The 18,794-nt window shown below is 40.0% G+C and overlaps 1 protein-coding gene across 1 annotated transcript in view; it reads right to left on the reverse strand.

The window, feature by feature from the left end:
- Positions 1-6,117: 6,117 nt before the first annotated feature.
- Positions 6,118-18,794, reverse strand: part of gny (ALG6 alpha-1,3-glucosyltransferase garnysstan) — a 29,008-nt gene continuing 16,331 nt past the window's right edge. The window contains exons 10-15 of the mRNA XM_037431668.2: positions 15,649-15,734; positions 14,368-14,452; positions 12,736-12,806; positions 12,177-12,245; positions 8,820-8,946; positions 6,118-6,880 (exon numbers count right to left, since the gene is read on the reverse strand). Of these exons, the coding sequence (XP_037287565.2) occupies positions 6,683-6,880; positions 8,820-8,946; positions 12,177-12,245; positions 12,736-12,806; positions 14,368-14,452; positions 15,649-15,734 (636 nt within the window). The 3' untranslated portion in view covers positions 6,118-6,682. The remainder of the gene's footprint in view (positions 6,881-8,819; positions 8,947-12,176; positions 12,246-12,735; positions 12,807-14,367; positions 14,453-15,648; positions 15,735-18,794) is intronic.

The raw sequence follows: 18,794 nt of genomic DNA on the forward strand, positions 1-18,794 counted from the left end.
CATGCCTCCTGTTTTACTATAGTACTAAGAAGTTGAGTTGCTGGATAGTTATGTGTAACTTTAATGGTTTGTAGTCTTGCTTCAGTGAAGGTGAAATAACAAACTTATTGTCAGATTTCACTACACCTCAGCCTCGGTGACTTCAGTGACCTTAATGTATATGCATGAGCAATCGCTAATGCGTCATGTTTGTGCATGTGTGATGTATATGTCAGTATATACATTCAAACCTCATTATAACGAAGATGCATCTTACATAAAAATAAGTTTGTTATATCCGAAAATTCGTTGTAAAAGTTTATTCCTAACAATATATTCATTGCTAAACTATTTTTCTCTTACTTTATTATAACTAATATTTCATTATATCTGGTTTCATTATATCGAGGTTTGAATGTAAATAGATGCAGTGGCACAACAAATTTAGTTGAAAGATTGCACTAGTTGTGTCTTCTTCTCTGCTGTCCGCATCTTTTTTTGTTATGAAGTCATGATGAATGTTCTCACATTCTGCCGAAATGGGTTTTCAACACATGACCTGAATCCTTGGAGCAGTAGACTAGAGCCAATGTGGTGGGTGGCTTTGTTTACGCAATTCACACAGATGAGAATACGCGACACGAAAAAAAAAAAAGCTTTTCTTCCAATACTACAGCAAAGAAAGTTTGAAGTGTATATTTATTAAGCACTGCAGGAATTTTCGCGCTCTAGAAGTGAAATCTCTTGGTCAGCAGTTGCAAACTGTGTTGCCACATGCAATTCGTTTTCTACTGTCATGCAACCGACCTGTTGCAAGTCTGCCTTGCGCAAACCGTGCCGGAATGTTGAACATTCCGATCCCCACCTGACAACATGCTCACATCGATAAGTGAAAGAAAAAGATTTAAAGAGGCATTGGGACCATCTCTTGAAAGCGAAATTACTCCTTTGTACAAATTTCTGTATAGAGAGATGGCTCTGAGCAAGTGTAAAGCTCAGAAAATGCCAAGATACACTTACACCTCCACATAATGACCACAGATATAACGAATTATCGGTTATAACGAAGTGAAGAATAGTTTTGTTTACAGTATTATGAATCTATGGTTATAAAAAATTTCCGGATATAACAAAGTCCATGACAGGTGTGACTTCCTTATAATAAGCTATGAGTGCATATTGTTAACACGATAGCATTAGCTCATTTTGCAGAAATCCTGGTGCCGGCATCGTTGGTTGTGAGCGAAAAATCGTCATCTTGTGGGTGTCTAAAAAATCGAGAAAGATGCAAATAAAAGAAAATTCTGGGTTCGTGTGGGGATCAAACCCTGGTTGTTTGCATGGCAAGCGGTTGTTCTACCACACAGCCAAGCGCCTGCTTGTGAATGCAGTGAAAATAGCTTCCTCTGCTTGGAAATGCAGTGAAAGTAACTTCCCTGCTTTAGAAACACACACACCTTGTATGCATGCTTCGCAATAAAACATGAAATATTGCAGTGATAATGCGGGGTACAAGCGTACATTGTCATTGGGCGTCACAACATGCCAATATTATAATGTCTTAATGGTTTTGAGCTGGTCACCCACAACAAAAGGCACATACGTTACTGCACCTATTCCCTTATGGCCATTTTGTGGCTGCAGAGCAAGTTCGAAAAGATTTCATGCACTAAGTGTTTGAAGTACGCACTACAAGCAGGATATTGCTATTACGGTACACTGTTATAGGCGAAGCTTAAGGCTCACCCAATTTCTTTTTATATAAAAGTCAATTTTCCCGTGGCACACCTGCTGACATCGACACTGGCTTGACGTCGGGCTGCAGTACTCATTCTGGTAACTTCACACAGCCATCTGGTTAACTGTGACGATATTAGGTATCAAAGCTTTCAAAGGGGCCACTTGTGCGTCACGGTTGAAGTCACGAGGCAGAGCAACCATAGAAATGTCACAATACTTCGCACAAGTACGTGACGAGAAGCGCATACGGTGGAGCGACCTCAGGATACAGTAGGGACTGATGTTAGATTTTAAAAACATGCTGTTATTATTTTTGTGCTGGTACCTCTTGATAGTGGGTACACAAAGATAAGGACTTTTTATCAAAAGCAGGCATATGTGCGACATGCAGCAAAAAAAAAGTATTACATTCCAGCTTAGAGTTTGACACAATAACACCTAGAGAGGAATCTGGCGCTGTGATCGTGTACCCCCATGGGAATTATGGGAAGTACAGGCTTCGGATTGGATAGCGTTAGCTAGCGAACTGTCTACACATCTTTTTCTACAGTTTCAGTTTCGTTCTTTGTGCAGTGCTGGTAGTGGAGGTGGTGAAAAGGGCCAAAACAGTGCCTTTGCTGTTTGAAAAGACTGAAGACCACTACATCTCCTGATTTTCTGCGACGTTGGAGCTTTACAAGCCGTATTTCACCCCTTAAACGAAGCGTCGTCCACTCACCGCTGCACATAGGTGTAGCGTCTCATGCCTGTGCAGGATATTGCATCAAGTTCATGTTTTTTTTCACAAGCGCATCTTGCCTAAACTCGTTCGAATCAACGTAATACGACGGCAAAGCTAAACGGACACACCGTGATGCTCCTCCCTTTTCACTTCAAAACAAAACGAGGCTGTGAGTTGGGAGCAGATCACTTGGACAGACGCACCTGGCATCGCAGCAGACAAACGTTAATTATTTTTCACTTGATACTGCTCTGCATTTTCTATAAATAGATGAGGCGTACTTCCGAGTGAAAAACAAGCATGTTCATTGTCAAGTGCTGCAAACATATTTTACTATATCTTTATGCCAAATCTGGAACGCAATGCCAGAGCGATGCACACCCTGATGGTTAAACTTCTCCAGGTTTCACTTCTACCTCATGATTACAGAAACCTTTTGCGATAAAGTTTACGTACAAAAAAATGAAGCAAGTATCAATTAGATATAATTTCGTATCAGTTTGTTTTATACTTGGCAAACAAGCTTTACGAATCTCAAAAACGCGATCCATCCGAAGCAGATCCGAAGCCTGTACTTCCCATAATTCTCATGGGAGTACAAGCACCGTTGAAGGAGCCCGCGTAGACACTAGCGCCAGATTCCCCTCTAGGTATTATTGTATGAAACTCTATGCATTTTAGTAATCCCTCACGTACAGCATATACGGTAAAAACAATTTTAAAAAAAGTCTTGTAGAGGGTCCACGTTGTGCGTAATTAACATCACGTCAACACTGCACTTTTAATAACCACATGTATCCATGATTGAAAAAATTGCCAACTATACTGATGTAATATAAACAATTACTGAGATAGGAAGAAGAAAACTCGAGGTTCTTACCAACCTGCATGAAAATTTATTGAGAATTTTCGCATCAACGTGAATGCTACATATGTTGACTTGCATAGAACAAGTTATGAATGCGTAGCACATTAAAAAGCATTATGGTATTAAATAATGTAGTGAAGCCACACAGACACTAAACACAGACAAATTTATGACAACCAGATTAAAAGTTTTAACTGCCAAGAGTGACCTTACACTCGGAAAAAGCTGTTTAAATCAGTTGAGATCGATAAAACCTTACCAAAATGCACAATAACACTTGGCACAAGAACATGACTTGCATGTGGACAAGCACAACAAAAAAATGTTTGAACTTGCAAGTAGTGCCCTTAAATCATAATAACAAATTTTTTCTAAACAAGGGCTGAAAAAAAAAATTTTAAAACTGTAACTTGTAAGTCATGCCCTCAAGGGAGTACTGACACAAAAACATTGGTCTCACGTTTTTCTGCTGTAACGTGTTGCTGGAAGCCTGTTAGTCCTAACACGACACATCCTTTGCTCCAGCACATGATAGATAATTAATTACAGGCCCCTCATTACGGACCATTTTCAGTTTCCATTAGAGAGAGCTCCAAGAACAAGAAGCCGCCGTGTGCAACAATCGCCACGCAGCGTGTGCAGCTCTCGACCACTTCGGCACATGGAACTGTGACATACTTCCGCACAGTCCATTCAAGGATTACTTTTGAATAGGAAACGGGACTACAGTGTCGCCAGACACAAAACTTTCAAAGCGTGCGACAAGGCTACGCACTTGCGACCAGCCGCCAAGATAAATTGCAGGAACCAATGCGGCAAAAAAAAAAAATGGCGGCCATGACATCGTCATAACTTGTTTTATTGACTGCATCTTGGTGAGATGGGGGAAGTAGGGGGTCCCCAAAGGGTCCCCTTCGAGGGTGTCAATGGCATGATGGAATCGAGGGCTCGCACACCTTCAAAATTAATTTAAAATACCTTCCAAGCTATATTCACAATTGATATTTTGCAGATGATATACGAATGCTGACAGGAATCGACCCTGCAGGCTATTTGGACCGTGAAATTTTGTGCCAGTACCCCTTTAAAACATAATCACAATTTTTTTAAAGCAAGGGCAGAAAACAGAAACTTTAAACCTGAACTAAAAAGTTGTACACTTGAAAAACAATCACAAATTTTTTCTAAACAAGGGCTTAACAAAAATTTTTTCAAACACTAGCCTATTAATGGCTCACAACACATATAGAAGGCATTTTGCCTTGTGTTAAGCACTCAAGTGCACACAAATGGAGCCAGCATGCAACATTCCCAACACAACTATGCTGATGAGCAAGATCGTCTTGCATGACTAAAAAGCGTGCAGCACAGCTGAATGCCAGTCAAGTCCAGTCAAGTCCAGTACCTAAAAGCTCTTAATACACACTGAGGTGTCTGACTAGCAACATCGATCAAGGCACTGCATCAAAAACTTCCAAGGAACTCCGAATATATGACTTGTACGTTTCTTATGACAATGCCCTTCAAGAGCGGCTATTTTAAGATTAAAACAGTAGAATCTTGGAAAATGGAAAATCGCTTATGTGCACCCACATAAGCAAGTGCTGAACGATTTTTCAATTTTTTTTTTTAAGAGAGGAACAATATAAAATATGTTTCCACAATGTTTGTTTTCAATCAAGATGTCAATGTCTAACAAACCGTGACAAAAACTTCCAAGAAAATCTGTACGACTCGTACCCTTCCGTTTACAGTGCCCTCCAAAAATCCCTGTTAAGATTAATAAGACGCAATGCAGTAGAATATCGGAAAACGGAACATCGCTCAGATGAAACGGCTAAAGCAAGTGCTGAATGATTTTTGAATTGCTTTTCTTTCTTCAAGCAACGAATGATACGAAATTTGTTCCCACGACGTTTGTTTCCACTAAAGAAGTCACTCTAATGAACTGTCACAAAGACTATAGTGCAAAACAACAGCATGTTATTCAGCCACCGATCGAAAGATTAAAAGCAACGTTTCCTAATGTGTTGTGTGTTACACGTGTTAACATGTTGTGGTTCCTACGACACAAGACAAATCAGCCGATACATATAGTTCGTTGAGCTCATACCTAATAATGCTGAGACAGCATACAATAGACACTGTTGTACCTCACGTATTTCTCAGTAAGAGAAATGCTTGTTAATGACAACAATTTTTTCAGCCTCATGAAGTTCCACTTAACAAGATTAAACTGTATTTTTATGTTACAAAAAGTAACTTCTTGGGTAGGAAGTGGTGTATTCTTAAAGGGACACTAAATTTAGACAGTAAAATACTTGTACTCTGCAAACCATACTGTTGCCTCTTTTGCCATGATAGGTTCATTAATATACCATAAAATCAGCGTCAAGAGTTTCACTTCAAAATGTCACGCTGAGATCTTTGATGTAACTTCACGGTTTTCGAAGTGTCCTTTTTTCGTATTTTGGCCACATTTACTCAATAAAATTTCCCTAAACTTGCTATTTTAAGTCTTTGCCTTGCTCGAAAGATAATGTACTTCAGTTTTACTCATTAATAAATAAGTAGACCTTAACAAACCCTGTCGAAATCTATACAGTCATGGCAACTAATGCAGCAACTTGAAAGTGGTGTCGCCATTTGCATTTTCTTTTTGCGTCATCTGTTGTTAACCAAGCAGATTGCCACGTTAAACGTGGTGACTTTGGCATGGTTAAAGAGTAATTTACTAGTATGAGAAAAATCGCTTGTCTCTTTAGTATTCATTCTGGGTATGATGGCAGTGGCAGAGGATGTGCATCAGTTTACTCCACCCTAACAAACGAAAACTGATGACAGCAATTGCTCGTTTTCCCAAATGTCAACACCACACAAAGATGCTTAATTAGCTCAAGACATTGCACCACTTCACAGATGTTGCTTGTAGCTGCATAAATATGAAGAAGAAGAAAAAAAGCCCATAGACTAGCTTACGCGCCTGCTATAAGTGAAATGCCTCTTCTGAAAACCCCTGGCCCACATACAACAGACAAAATAGAACCCAGCGAAAAAAAGTAGCTGCGCAGACTTGTCATGTTGAGACACTGAGACAACTGTGAGCAACTCTCTATGCAACAGCCACACTCCCCCCAAAATTTGGCATCACGACGCACATTGTGCAAAGCAAGCGTCGAATTCTCACCGTCACATCTTGTTGCGGATCGTACACAGCCACTCACTCTGCATGACGTTCGCCGCAAATTTGTCATTTTGCAACAGCGATGATGATTTTTCTATCGTACAACACTTTTGCCAAAGAAGTGCGCAACAAACTCTCTTGATGTCCCATTCTTGTCATGACGTAGGCTCGGCACAGGAAATGTTGCGCCTTACTTTTTCTTGAGCTTGGTAAATCGTGATGCTGGCAACTGGAACTGCAGGTAGTGTGTGTAGACGAGGAACAGAACAAAATGGCCACAGCTGTAAGCCGCATTCAGCAGCTGGTGCAGGTCTGGGTAACGTGCCGGTGGCGGCATCGTGAGGTGAAGAGCATTGAGTGCGATGCATCCTGTGAGTGACAGCGCAAACTGAAAGCAAGAGAAGGATAAAAAAATGTAGTGAGGAATCAGACGCTGTACCTGTACACTTGCTGGTGCAATGTTTTTTCGTGTATGACACTGAAATCTATGCATTACAAAAACCTTATTATTCATAGAACCATGTACACTACTAGGGGGGAAAGAGGTTAATCGTCCCTAAGTTTTTGATACAGCATAACTGGCTTTTTATTTTATTTTTTTTTCAATTCAAACTACACAGCAGTTGTGCCTAGCTGAGTGTACAGTCATCAGCACGATTAGCATGAACTCCCTGCCACATGACGTGGCCTGGTTTGACTGATGCCAGCCACCAAGCCCTGGGTCCTGTTTCCGAAATAATACCTCAGTATGCTTGGATAGTGTGGTATCACGAATGGGTAACATCTTGGGGCAATAGAACCCAAAGCTACGTGGAACAAGCGTAAATCAAATTGTTTAAGGCTATGCTGTGGAGAACTTGTGTCAAGTTTACTGATGGCTGTACATTTAGAACAGCAATTCACATATCTCCTTTTTGACAAAGCATTGCTTCTGTTAGAAAATTGCAAAGGTAGAATTCCTGTGTTCCGCAAATCTGTTAGTATAAAACTTTGAGTGAAAATAAACGTTTCCGGACAAGGGAAACACAACACAAGTGCTTCTCACAACTGGAACTCTATTAGAGGAAAGAAACCACATATATATAGAAACAGCGCATCGCACGCTTTGCAAGGAGATGCAAGGCATACACCCAAGGCATGCGTTCAGTATGGGTCACTGAAATTGAATTCCATGTCGTGCAGAAATGGATATACTAGTAGGCTGAAACAAGGTGTAAACAAGGTATGGCGACCTTTGTGATGTAATCCACCAAGATTTCTTGCGTGGCCTTGGGTGAATGTCTTGTAACTCTTTCACATGTGTGATGTGCTGTGTGTAGATATGTGGTTTCTTGAGTCCGCTTGAACTTAAATTTAAATTGAATTGAAATAGAAATTAAGACTTGGAGTGAGTGCTTACAGGGGCCAACACTTTTTAAAAGCATGGTCAGAAAACACAGCGGATCGGTAGTTGAGGCTACCGAGAACGTACAAGCCAAATATTATAGCGTGGCCCGGAATTTACCATATATTCTCAAAGTCAGCTAAAAATTGCTTTCTCTTCTCTCAACAAATGATTCTATAGTATGTAATGAAGAATGTCTCTGCTTTCGCTGGCTAGGCCTACGCTCCTACCTGGTCTGAAACAACAGTTCTGACTGTCTCAGTTCCTTATTATAAGTATAACAAAAAATCATAGCATCATAGACCCAAGTATAATATCATAGACTAATTTGAGTACGGTGCGCTTGGAAGTTGCTGGCTGCTATGTTTTCGTACACGCGCTATTGCACTGAAAAGCCATGTGTTTGAAGAAAAAAAAAGTTGACAAGGTCACGAAGTGCGCGTGCCGTACTTTGTTTCCTCGTGCCATTCCTCCCTGCTTAGCTTCCAGTGATTTCTTCGGGCCAAGAAGAGAGAGAGCAACTACACCGTGTGACAGATCTTTGTGAATCCCCTTGTACTGGATAAATTCGAAACATTTTTTGCACAGACCAATTCATGATCAATAAGCTCCTTTACTGAATCCATGCTATGGCTACTTGGAAAAGTGTTGCAGGACATTTTAAAGGCATGTGTTCTCCCTCTTTCTACTGCATAGTTTATTTGCTATGAAAGTTTTACATGAACATGTAATACCTATCAACGTTCTCTACTTGCAACTACGTTCTCTATCAAAATTCTCTACTTGCACTCGCGGCATGCCCCGTTGCCTTGATGCATGTGTATTTCCTCAAGTTATCACAAAATCAAAACGTTTAACCAGTTGTGCTCAGAATTGACATTACGCATTTTTTTTCCCTTATTCCTCTTTCGCATCTCCTAAGGAATTCACCAAGTACACTCACCAGCAATGTTACATGACCGCTCCTCGCAGCGTCTTTTAAGTAAGCCTGGTACACGAACACCAGGTTAAGCACGACGAGGGCAAAGTATGGAGTGACCAACCCATCCTTGAAGAGCAGTGGGAACATGCTGACGGAGAAGAAGAAAAAGAGGTAGGTTCATGATGAAACAAGTGCTAGAAATTACACACACTCAGACTCAGACAACTGAAATTTTTATTTCAAAGCGAACACTATTAAATACCTCACACGCATGTAAGTCATTCCCAACTTCCCCCTGTCATCATCAACAACGTGATATACCAAAATAATCTACTAAAACAATCACTCCCACAATCGATGGCACACAACCAGAAACAAACACATGTCAAAAACTAAGAAAAGAAACTGTAAAACAAAAAAAAAACTATGCACTGGGTTATGTTACATCCAAAAAAGCAAATTCTACATCTGTTTAGTCGCTTGACTTACTAACAGATGTGGAATTCGCTTTTGTGGTGTGGAAACTCACCAGTTGCATTGCCACTGGTGCGTTTCCATACTAATACTACACAACCATGCTCTAACGTCATCTTATTATAAAAGTAAAATGTAAAATACAGCAATTCAGCATACAACCTATCCTGGCGGGTAGCGTAGTCGGTGTGCAAAATGTTCCAGAAATGTCTTATGGGTAACTTATTTGGTACGCCAATTGTCCCAAAGATGTCCTAATGGGGGGCGCAGTTGGTATGCAAAATGTCCTGGTGGACCAATTTGAGTATGTTTCAGTTTCCTATATATCCTGAAATAGTGCCAGAAATGCTCTGGTGAACCTTTTGTGAATCTTTAGAAAACGTGCTGAGGCTGGACAATAGAATCTTTCTCGGACTACATCCAGACTAGTTGAGCATGTCCTTGGGACGTTCAAACGTCCTCCCGAGAACGTTTTAAAAACGCACTGAAGATGTGTTTCTGTTGTCTGGGTTGTTTCAGGAGACACTCAAGGGACCTGGGAAACATGTTTCTTGTAACATAAAATTCTCAGAACACTCAGCAGTAGGACTCAGTATCCAACTGTATGCAATCAGTATCCAACTACCTAAAAACAGACTTACAGGATTGACTATAGAAGTGATTCAGAGCTTTCCTGTTGGTTCCAATACCCTTGAAGTAGGCTCATAGAAATGGTGAATTTTAGGTTCGAAGTAAATTCGGAGCAAAGAGTGATTTTTGGTCAAATAATTTCGTATTACTTTCAAATAGTATAGATAATACATTATGAAGAAAAATAGCAAATTTTTTATCACCCAACTAACCTCCACAATCTTTTATTCAAAATTGAAACAAGTCCTGTGCAAATGCAATTCTTTTTGCTTAAAAGGAAGTGGAAGCAACTTTGAGTAGTATTAGAATTTGGCTTTCGTTATAATACAAGTGATAACCTGTAAGATATGTTATGTTAAAAGTTTACCATTATTGGACCATATTAGCCAGTATGACAAGCTTTAAACTTGAAAAATGATGAATCAATGTGAGGATAAAATGTTCATTTAACCTTAAAATAGAGATTCGCGGCAGTCTGGATCTTCCCTGGACACATGCTTTCACAGCTCAGCACTCCTCCACCGCAATGAAACCACCTTCACAAGTGGGCTACATTTGAACTAATATACCCTTACTAGTTCGTTTCGAATGCTTTGAAATTATCGAAAATTTAAATTTGAATCAAACGAAATCCAAATACAATGATACTCATTCGAATATTCGAAGCATTCGAATATTCACAAAAACCTATCTATTAGATATTCATCAGTGTCAATAGCCAACGTTCCCTGCCCTGCAATGTTCCCATCGTAATGCGTAGTGAGTAGGCTTGTGCGAATAGTGAATTTTAGGTGCAAAGCGAATTCTAGAATTCTAGAAATTTTTTATAATCAGTCCTGTACGAGCGGAGTTTCAAAAATTTGTCGCACGCTGCAAGTGCATTCTCTCTTATCGTCCCGACAAAATAGCTGGAAGCTAAGCAGGGAGGAATGGCACGGCGAAAGAAAATACATCACACGCACTTCGTGACCTTGAGCACCTTATTTGTTTTTTTCGAATACGCGGGTTTATGTGCGATCGCGCACATACTTGTGGACAAGTGGCAGCCTTCCACGGCAGCCCCGGTAACGACAAGTGAGCCATGCTCAAAATCAGCCAATGGCTGTGACCAGAGCTGGTATATTCCTTCTTGGCTGTGACAAATGATTTTTGAGCTTGTAGTGTCATTTGCCGAAAGAAGAAAGCAATTTTTAGCTTTGAAAATTTATTGTGAACTACAGGCCCCGTGCTGCGCTATAATATTTGCCTCGCGTGTTCTCGGTAGCCTCAAATACCGATAGGCAGCATTTTGTGATCATGCTCAGCAAGTGTTGCAGGGCCCCTTTTAATTTGAAGAAGGGTGTAACAAAACGAATTTCTCTTTAATATATGCTTTCACAGCTTAGCACTCCTACACTGCAGTAAAACCATCTTTACAGGTGGTTACATGCAGATTAATATACACCTATTTGTTTCTTGCGAATACTTCAAAAATATTCGATAGTTTAAATTAGAATTGAATTGAATACTCAACTATTCGTGTACACAAGCCTAGTACATGAGAGAAAGTTGAGTGCAATTAGTAGTCATAATCATATCAGGTATGACTTGCAGCTGCAGCACTGATGAGAATTGAGCTAAGGGAATGAAATATTACACATAGCAGTTGGTAAGTAATTGTCGGCAAAATCCAGGGAGCATGTGTGAGCAGTGCCTCTTTCAAATAGCGAAAGGTCTACCCTGGGAACATAAACAAGTCGTTTTCAGTAAAAAAGTGTCTCTTGAAGTCATGTCGCTTGTGTGCGAGGTTGTTAGCATGGTGAACTTATAAAAACTAACCAAACTACTCCAGATATTTCTTGTAATAAGCATCTCTTGTAATAAGACTTTACTGTATGTCGAAATCAATATAGAAAATAAATAAAAATTTCTCATGAGGAAAGTTTTCGGGTCGACAAAAGCTAGCTCTGGCTCAGGGTTCCAACTTGATACCTACACCTTCCCCTAGTGGCTTGGGTTCTGTAGCACGCACAGGAACATGTGATACCACTGTTTTGAATAGGCATCTTTCTCCTGCACGAGAGGCGTGCACGACGCAATCCAACAGCTGTTCTTTTGGTTGCAATTGTTCCCTCTTTAATGAAAAACTGAGTGAAATAGAGCCTATTTATGCAGTTTACTAAACCATGAGATCCTGTGCTTTGCTGTCCAATTATCAAGCACAAACAGTACTGGTAAGACATGCTAAGTGTTCCAAAAACAAAACTACTCATGTTTTTCTTTTTCTTTGCGCACCTAAATGTTGCCAAGGTTGAGAACCACACCACCAGGCCAGGATGCTTATTTAAGATGAGATAGAAGGCACTGCAAAAAAAAGCACAAAAACAGAATAAGAAGTGAGAAATACGAAAAAAAAGTTCGCCACGTATTTGCGTGCTTCGCTACAAATGTTGTCGAAAGACGATAGGCTTCTGCCAGCCTTTTTTCATAAATAGCGTCCCATTTTCTGCGCAGCCTAAGAAACACTACGGTCTTTAGAGTTATGTACCTATGTTTTTTCTAGTCAAGGAACACACCACCTAGCACTTAGGTATTGATGTTTTGCCTCAGATATGCGAAATATTAGCTTTTCGATCGACTATGTTCCCAAGTATGAACGCAGCCATCATCAGTTTAAAATTGCTGGGCGTTCAGCAAGAGCTTAAACTTTGGCTGGGTGGCCTAAATCGTTTTGTGTGACAGAGAGAGAGAGACAGACCAAAATTTCTGCATTCAAGTATCCCAGAAAAAAAGACTATCGTCTTGAAAACAAATGAATATCAGAAAAAACAGGGCAGACATAAAGAATACTCACAGCGCCGGGAACAGTATGGTCTTTTCGTGAACTTGGTAGGAGCAGAGAAAAAAGGCCAGAGAACAGTTTATCTGAAAGCAGCAATGGTAAAAAAAAAAAACGACGCTATTAAACGCGAGAGCAGCTAACTTAACAACGCAAAGCAGCGTGAACGTGCACATACGAAAGTTATAATACTGAAACCTGTTGCACTTTGTCTCAATTTTACATTCCACCTAAAATAATAGATGCAGTAGCAAGCAACCATATGCCCAAAGTATTTATTTTCAGAAGTATTTTATAATTCCTGCAATGAATTTAAAACAGGGTTAGCTCCAATGATGGAGAGAAAAAAAATAGCAGAACAGACTCTGACAATGCACTGCTATAAATAAAGCCCTACCAATGTCGTATCTAAGTTTTGCGGTTTTTTTCTTTCTTCAAACGCTGAAAGAACTGAATGTGCTTCCCGATGACATAGTATCTGCACGAAGCTTTTTTTCTGCCATAGAAAACGTTGTATAAACCCATTTAAATATTACTTCACATGTTTTAACATTGAAATGTTTTACACTTATGTTTTCATCATTATTATTATGGTGTAGTATTTTTTACTGCGATCTATGTGTATGCTAGTCAGTAGTTTTGATACTGCAGCTTGGTAATGTTTTATTGCAGTTTTATGACTGTATTTTTTCACCTACGATAATGCCCAACTCGAGCGCTATAGATATATGCAATAAGAAAAACATTTCAACATAGCACAATAAATTTCTGGAAAAGGCTACATTGAAACAGGGGCACATATTTCAGCATCTGCAGTACCAATGTAAAATCTGTTACTCCTTATTTCCTTTCACTTTCAGGCACAGAGCTATCTTTCATGATTCACTCTACAGGATATTGGTGTGGACAGCGCCCATGGAGGACAATGAGAAAGATTTGAGAGCTCGCACACACTGCTCGTGCTCGCCTGCCACTGGGACTAAGGCCTGCCGTAGCTCACATAAAGTAAAGATGCGTTTCTGGTTAGCCGCCTTGGCGTCTTTTTTGAGGGCTCCGGCTTCCAGCCAGCCCCGAGCCCACAACTATAAAATACTTGTCCTCCTGAACAAGTTTTGATTAGCATCAGGACATCACTACACACATGGTGACATTGTGTGATCGTTATGCAGCCACAACCACGGCCAAGCGAAACCCACACAGCATGATTTTTTAAGCTCTAATGCAATCAACATTATTTCACATAACTATATCGAAGGACCGCATTGGCAAATTCTGTGACCTGAAGTTGTGACGGTGGGCAGAACACAAGGCCTGGCATTCTGAGACCAGCATTAGCATCAAATGAAACTGTCTTATAGGTCTTCCTTCAATCTTTCTCATCAATCATGATCCTCTATCAACATTATAAGACAGAGACAGACAAGGAACTGACATTGTAAGAAGCGCAGGATTTTTTCCATCAATCAATCAATAAATCGATCAAATAGAACCTTTATTTTGCATAGTATCGTTACATCGTTAAAGCTATACATTTCATCTACAACTTTTAAAATACAAGTCCGTAAACTTTTAAAAGGACAACATTGGGTAATTGTGTGCTGTGGCCACTCACAGTAGGCCATTCTTAGTTTGCGAATGCGAGCTTACCAGAGTGAATCGAAACCGCTCCGGTGTTGGTCGGAGCAACACGTCGACAGCCGAGATGCTTGCCGTACAGAGCGTTACGAGGCCGCTGGAGGAACAAGCAATGACTTAAAAAAGTGCAAACTTGTACAGCGCACTCTCTACTGACAAGAATATGAGTAACCAAGAGGCTGTGACATTAACATGTGGCCACGCGGAGCTGAAAACTACGTAAAGCTAGGCTAACTGATAATGGGTGATGGTTAATAAAAGGGCACACTGAAACGGGTAATGAAGGAGAGGTAGAAATGACACAGTCGATCGGATTGTATCTAACCTCATTTACAGCCAAGCCTCATTATAACAAAGTTGCAACTGTCACAAAAATAATTTTTTTATAAGCGAAAATTCGTGACAAAGGTAATATCGCATCTAGTGCAAAACTATTCTCAATTTACTTCGTTATAACTAATATTTCGTTATATCCACATTCCTTATACCAAGGCTTGAGTGTAGTCTGTTTTTCAGTACCCTGTTTAATTAACCGTAACACGAAAACACCAGACATCCACAGCTAAGTACACTCAAACCTCATTATAACAAAGTTGCATCTTACACGAAAATACCTTCGCGACATTCGAAAATTTGTTCTAAAGGTATATTAAAAACACTATGTCTATCGCGAGACTATTCTTCATTTACTTCGTTAAAATTGATATTCCGTTATATCGAGGTTTGAATGTACAGCACTTGCACTCTGTTATGTGAATACTAGATACAGCTGAAGTAACTGAATGGCAAAGAGATGCATCTGAAATGTGGAAGAGATGTAGGATTAACATCCACCTTAACGAAGTTGTCGCTTTGTCGAGCTTTATTTCCCTCTACATCAGTAATTCAACTTTTAAAGCAAAAAGGATAGTTAATACCTACAAACTTTCTCTCGCTTTACACGGTTTTAGCTAGGCATGTGCAAATAGTGAATTTTAAGTTTGAAGTGAATTTGAAGAAAATAGTGATTTGGTGAAATAATATCGAATCAACTTCGAATCAAGTTCAAATAGTATATATGCCATATTACAAGAAAAAATGAGCACATTTGTCACGACCCGACTGACCTGCATTGCATATTCTTGAAATTGAAAGAAGGCATGTGCAAATATAATTCTTTTTTGTTCAAAGAAAAGACAAAACAACTTTTCATATAGTAGCAGGATTTGACTTTCCAAAAAATGCTAGTGATAACCTGTAAGATATGCCATATTTTAAGATTCACGAAGGCTGCAACATGCGGCAGAGCCTTACCTAGCGAAGGCGAGTGCAGTCGGCGAGTACAGATTTTTAAGCTTGACGACGATAGACAGAGTGCACCAGATGTTGGCAACTTTGTCCTGAAAACAAGGTTGTGAGATGCATGAATGTTATTGCGCTCTCTTGGAATTGCCTGTTCAAATACTAGTCTAGTAAAAGTGTTTGAAAACAAAAATTTAGAAAAAGTATGACAATGTAGAAAATCACATTTTCAATATCCATTTTGTCTTTCAATAAGAAAGTGCTTTATGCAGGCTCCACCAAGACTTCAGTGACGTGTTTTTGTAATGGATATGACGTTGGTAAAATGCGTATTGGCAGAGGAGAAAGAAAAAAAAAACCCAGAAGAATAAGTTCTACCGCCAGGAATTGAACCCATGACCTCTCAGTACGTGACAATGAGTGCCCGGCGCTCAACTGTCTGCGGCGTGACACGCGAAGGCCTCTTCCAGTGATCTCCAGTTTACACTATGCTATGCACGCCGATTATGTTTTATCCCAGCGTACTTCCTAGTTTCGTCACTCCATCTAACTCTCAGCCATCCCTGACTGCATTTCCCATCCCTCGATAACTATTCTGTTGTCTCTCCCACCCGCTATGTGACTATTCCAGGTCCGTTTTCTTTCCTTTGATATCAACTAAGATATTTCTAGCTCCTGTGTCTTCTCTCACCTATTCTACTGCGCTCCGATCACTTAAAGGGTCCCTGCAACACTTTTCTAAGTAGCCATGGAATGGATTCACTAAAGGAGCTTATTACCTCGCGAATTCACAACCGCAAAAATTTTAAGAATCTGTCTAGTACGAGCGAACTTAAAGAAAATATTTGTCATGCGCCGCAATCGCATTCTCTCTTCTCTCGTCCTGACAAAAGCACTGGAAGCTGAAGAGGGAGGGATGGCATAGTGGCAAGAATGTGTCACGCGCACCTTGTGACCTTGAGCAATTTTTCTCCCTTTTTTTTTTATCCTTCCACTGCAGGGCTTTTTAGTGCGATCACACACAAACAAGTCGCGGCGGCTTCAGCTGATACTAGGCCTGGGACATTAGCGTCATTTGTCAAGAGAAGAGAAAGCGATTTTTAGCCGGCTTTGAGGCTTTATTGTAAATTTAGGCCAAGTTGCTGTGTTATAATATTTAGCACGCGTGTTCTTGGGTGCCTCAACTACTGATCACCAACATTTTCTGACCATGCTCAAAAAAGGGTTGCAGAGCCCTTTTAATGTTATTAAATTAATTTTACATTTCTCTGCATGCTGCGTGGTCCTCAGCTTTTGCTCTAGTTGTTTTGTTAGTCTCCACATTTCAGCCCTATACTATGTTAGAACTGGCAGGATGCCGTGGTTGTGTACTATTCTCTTTAATGATGTGGCAGATTTCCTGACATTATTTGGGAGTGCCTGCTGAATGCACTCCAAGTGATTTGTATTCTACGGTAAATTTCCTGTTTGTGGTTAGGTTCTCCCTTGAGTGTAGTTGTCTTAAACATACATATTCTTGTATACATTTCATTGTATGGTTTTCAATCTTAACACTTTACTGCTGAGTGCCGTAAATTCGCAACACACCAAAAAACTCACAAAATGTGTGCCACCTTTCATGTAAGCTGTGAAGTACTCACAGGGAACGTAGCTCTCAGCAGGAAAAATCTCGGGCCGTCTCATTTAAGGTATTTCATGCTCCAGTCAATCGTTTTGTAGCTGATGGCAGAGTGTGCAAAACACGTGCAACAGCTCTCACTTCTTTGTTTTTTTTGCCTGGGTGACATAAACTCTATCTTCAACAATTTGGTTTATCTGGTGAGTATGCACCTAAGAGATGGTACACGACATGTTACATACTTCTGATGTACTTTATTTTGCTTCTGTGGCATGTGGAGAATTTGTGACATATGTAACAGTATTCATTAAAGGTGAATTTTACATGATTTAACTGTGAAATCAGTTAAAAGTTCATATTAAAAGCTGGAGAATGAAAACAATTTTCATTTCGTTTGGCAGTTTAACGATTCAGGCATCAAAGGGTTAAACTTTTTCTGTTTCACCAGGCGATTCAATGTTATCTTTGTCGTTATTGCATTCATTTGGGGACTACCTTAACGCTTTCTCAGATCAATTCCTCAATAATTTTTTGCAATTCCGTGCTAAAAAGCACTATGCCATGAGCAAATCGTAGCTTGTTCAGCTATTCTCTGTCAGACTTCATTTTTGTTTACTACCAGCCTACCTGCTTAAACGCCTTCTTCAAGCATGCAGTCATCATCATTTAAAATATGGTATCTCCTTGCCTTACTTCTTTCATCGCGTTTCTTGTGACCCCGCCATGGTGGTCTAATGGCTAAGGTACTCGTCTGCAGAACCACAGATTGCGGGATCGTATCCCGGCTGCATTTTCGATGGAGGCAAAAATGCTGTAGGCCCGTGTGCTCAGATTTGGGTGCACGTTAAAAAAACACCAGGTGGTCGAAGTTTACAGAGCCCTCCGCTACGGCGTCTCTCATAATCATATGGTGGTTTTGGGACGTTAAACCCCACATACCAATCAATCGATCAATCAATCACTTTTCTTGTGGAGAATTGAAGTAAACATGGAGTCTTTGTAGATGTTGGTGAAGGTATTGACATAAGATTTAGGTACTCCTCATTGACTTGGTGCTTTAAAAACTGCAGATGTTACTCTACTGAGTCGAATGCCCTTTTGTAGGCTATGAAGGTAACTAAAATGATTTGTTGTATTCTGCAGTTTTTTCAATTACCTGGTTTATCACATGAATGACATGTGCTGTAGAGTAGCCTTTTCTGAATCCAGCTTGCTCTTCTGGCTGGTTAAAGCCAAGTGTTTCTTTTATACTGCTTGAGACCGCTTTTGTAAATATTTTGTATGTTGCCTAAAGTAAGCTGATGGTCTTATAGTTCTTAAAGTCTTTAATGTCTTTTTTTGTGTGTATTAGTATATATAGGCATTTTTCCAGCTTGCTGAAGCCATTGCCTTTTTGAGGCACCGAGTGTAAAGCATAGCTAGTTTTTTCCAAATGAATGCTCCCCTGTCTTTAATTAGATAGAGTATTGCTCCATTCTCGCCAGCTGCTTTTCCGAAGGACATATTGTGTATGGCCGCTTTAATTGCGTGAGTAGTTGCA

This window comes from Rhipicephalus microplus, chromosome 10 (genome assembly GCF_043290135.1).
Source record: "Rhipicephalus microplus isolate Deutch F79 chromosome 10, USDA_Rmic, whole genome shotgun sequence".
In the NCBI taxonomy this organism is placed as follows: domain Eukaryota; kingdom Metazoa; phylum Arthropoda; class Arachnida; order Ixodida; family Ixodidae; genus Rhipicephalus; species Rhipicephalus microplus.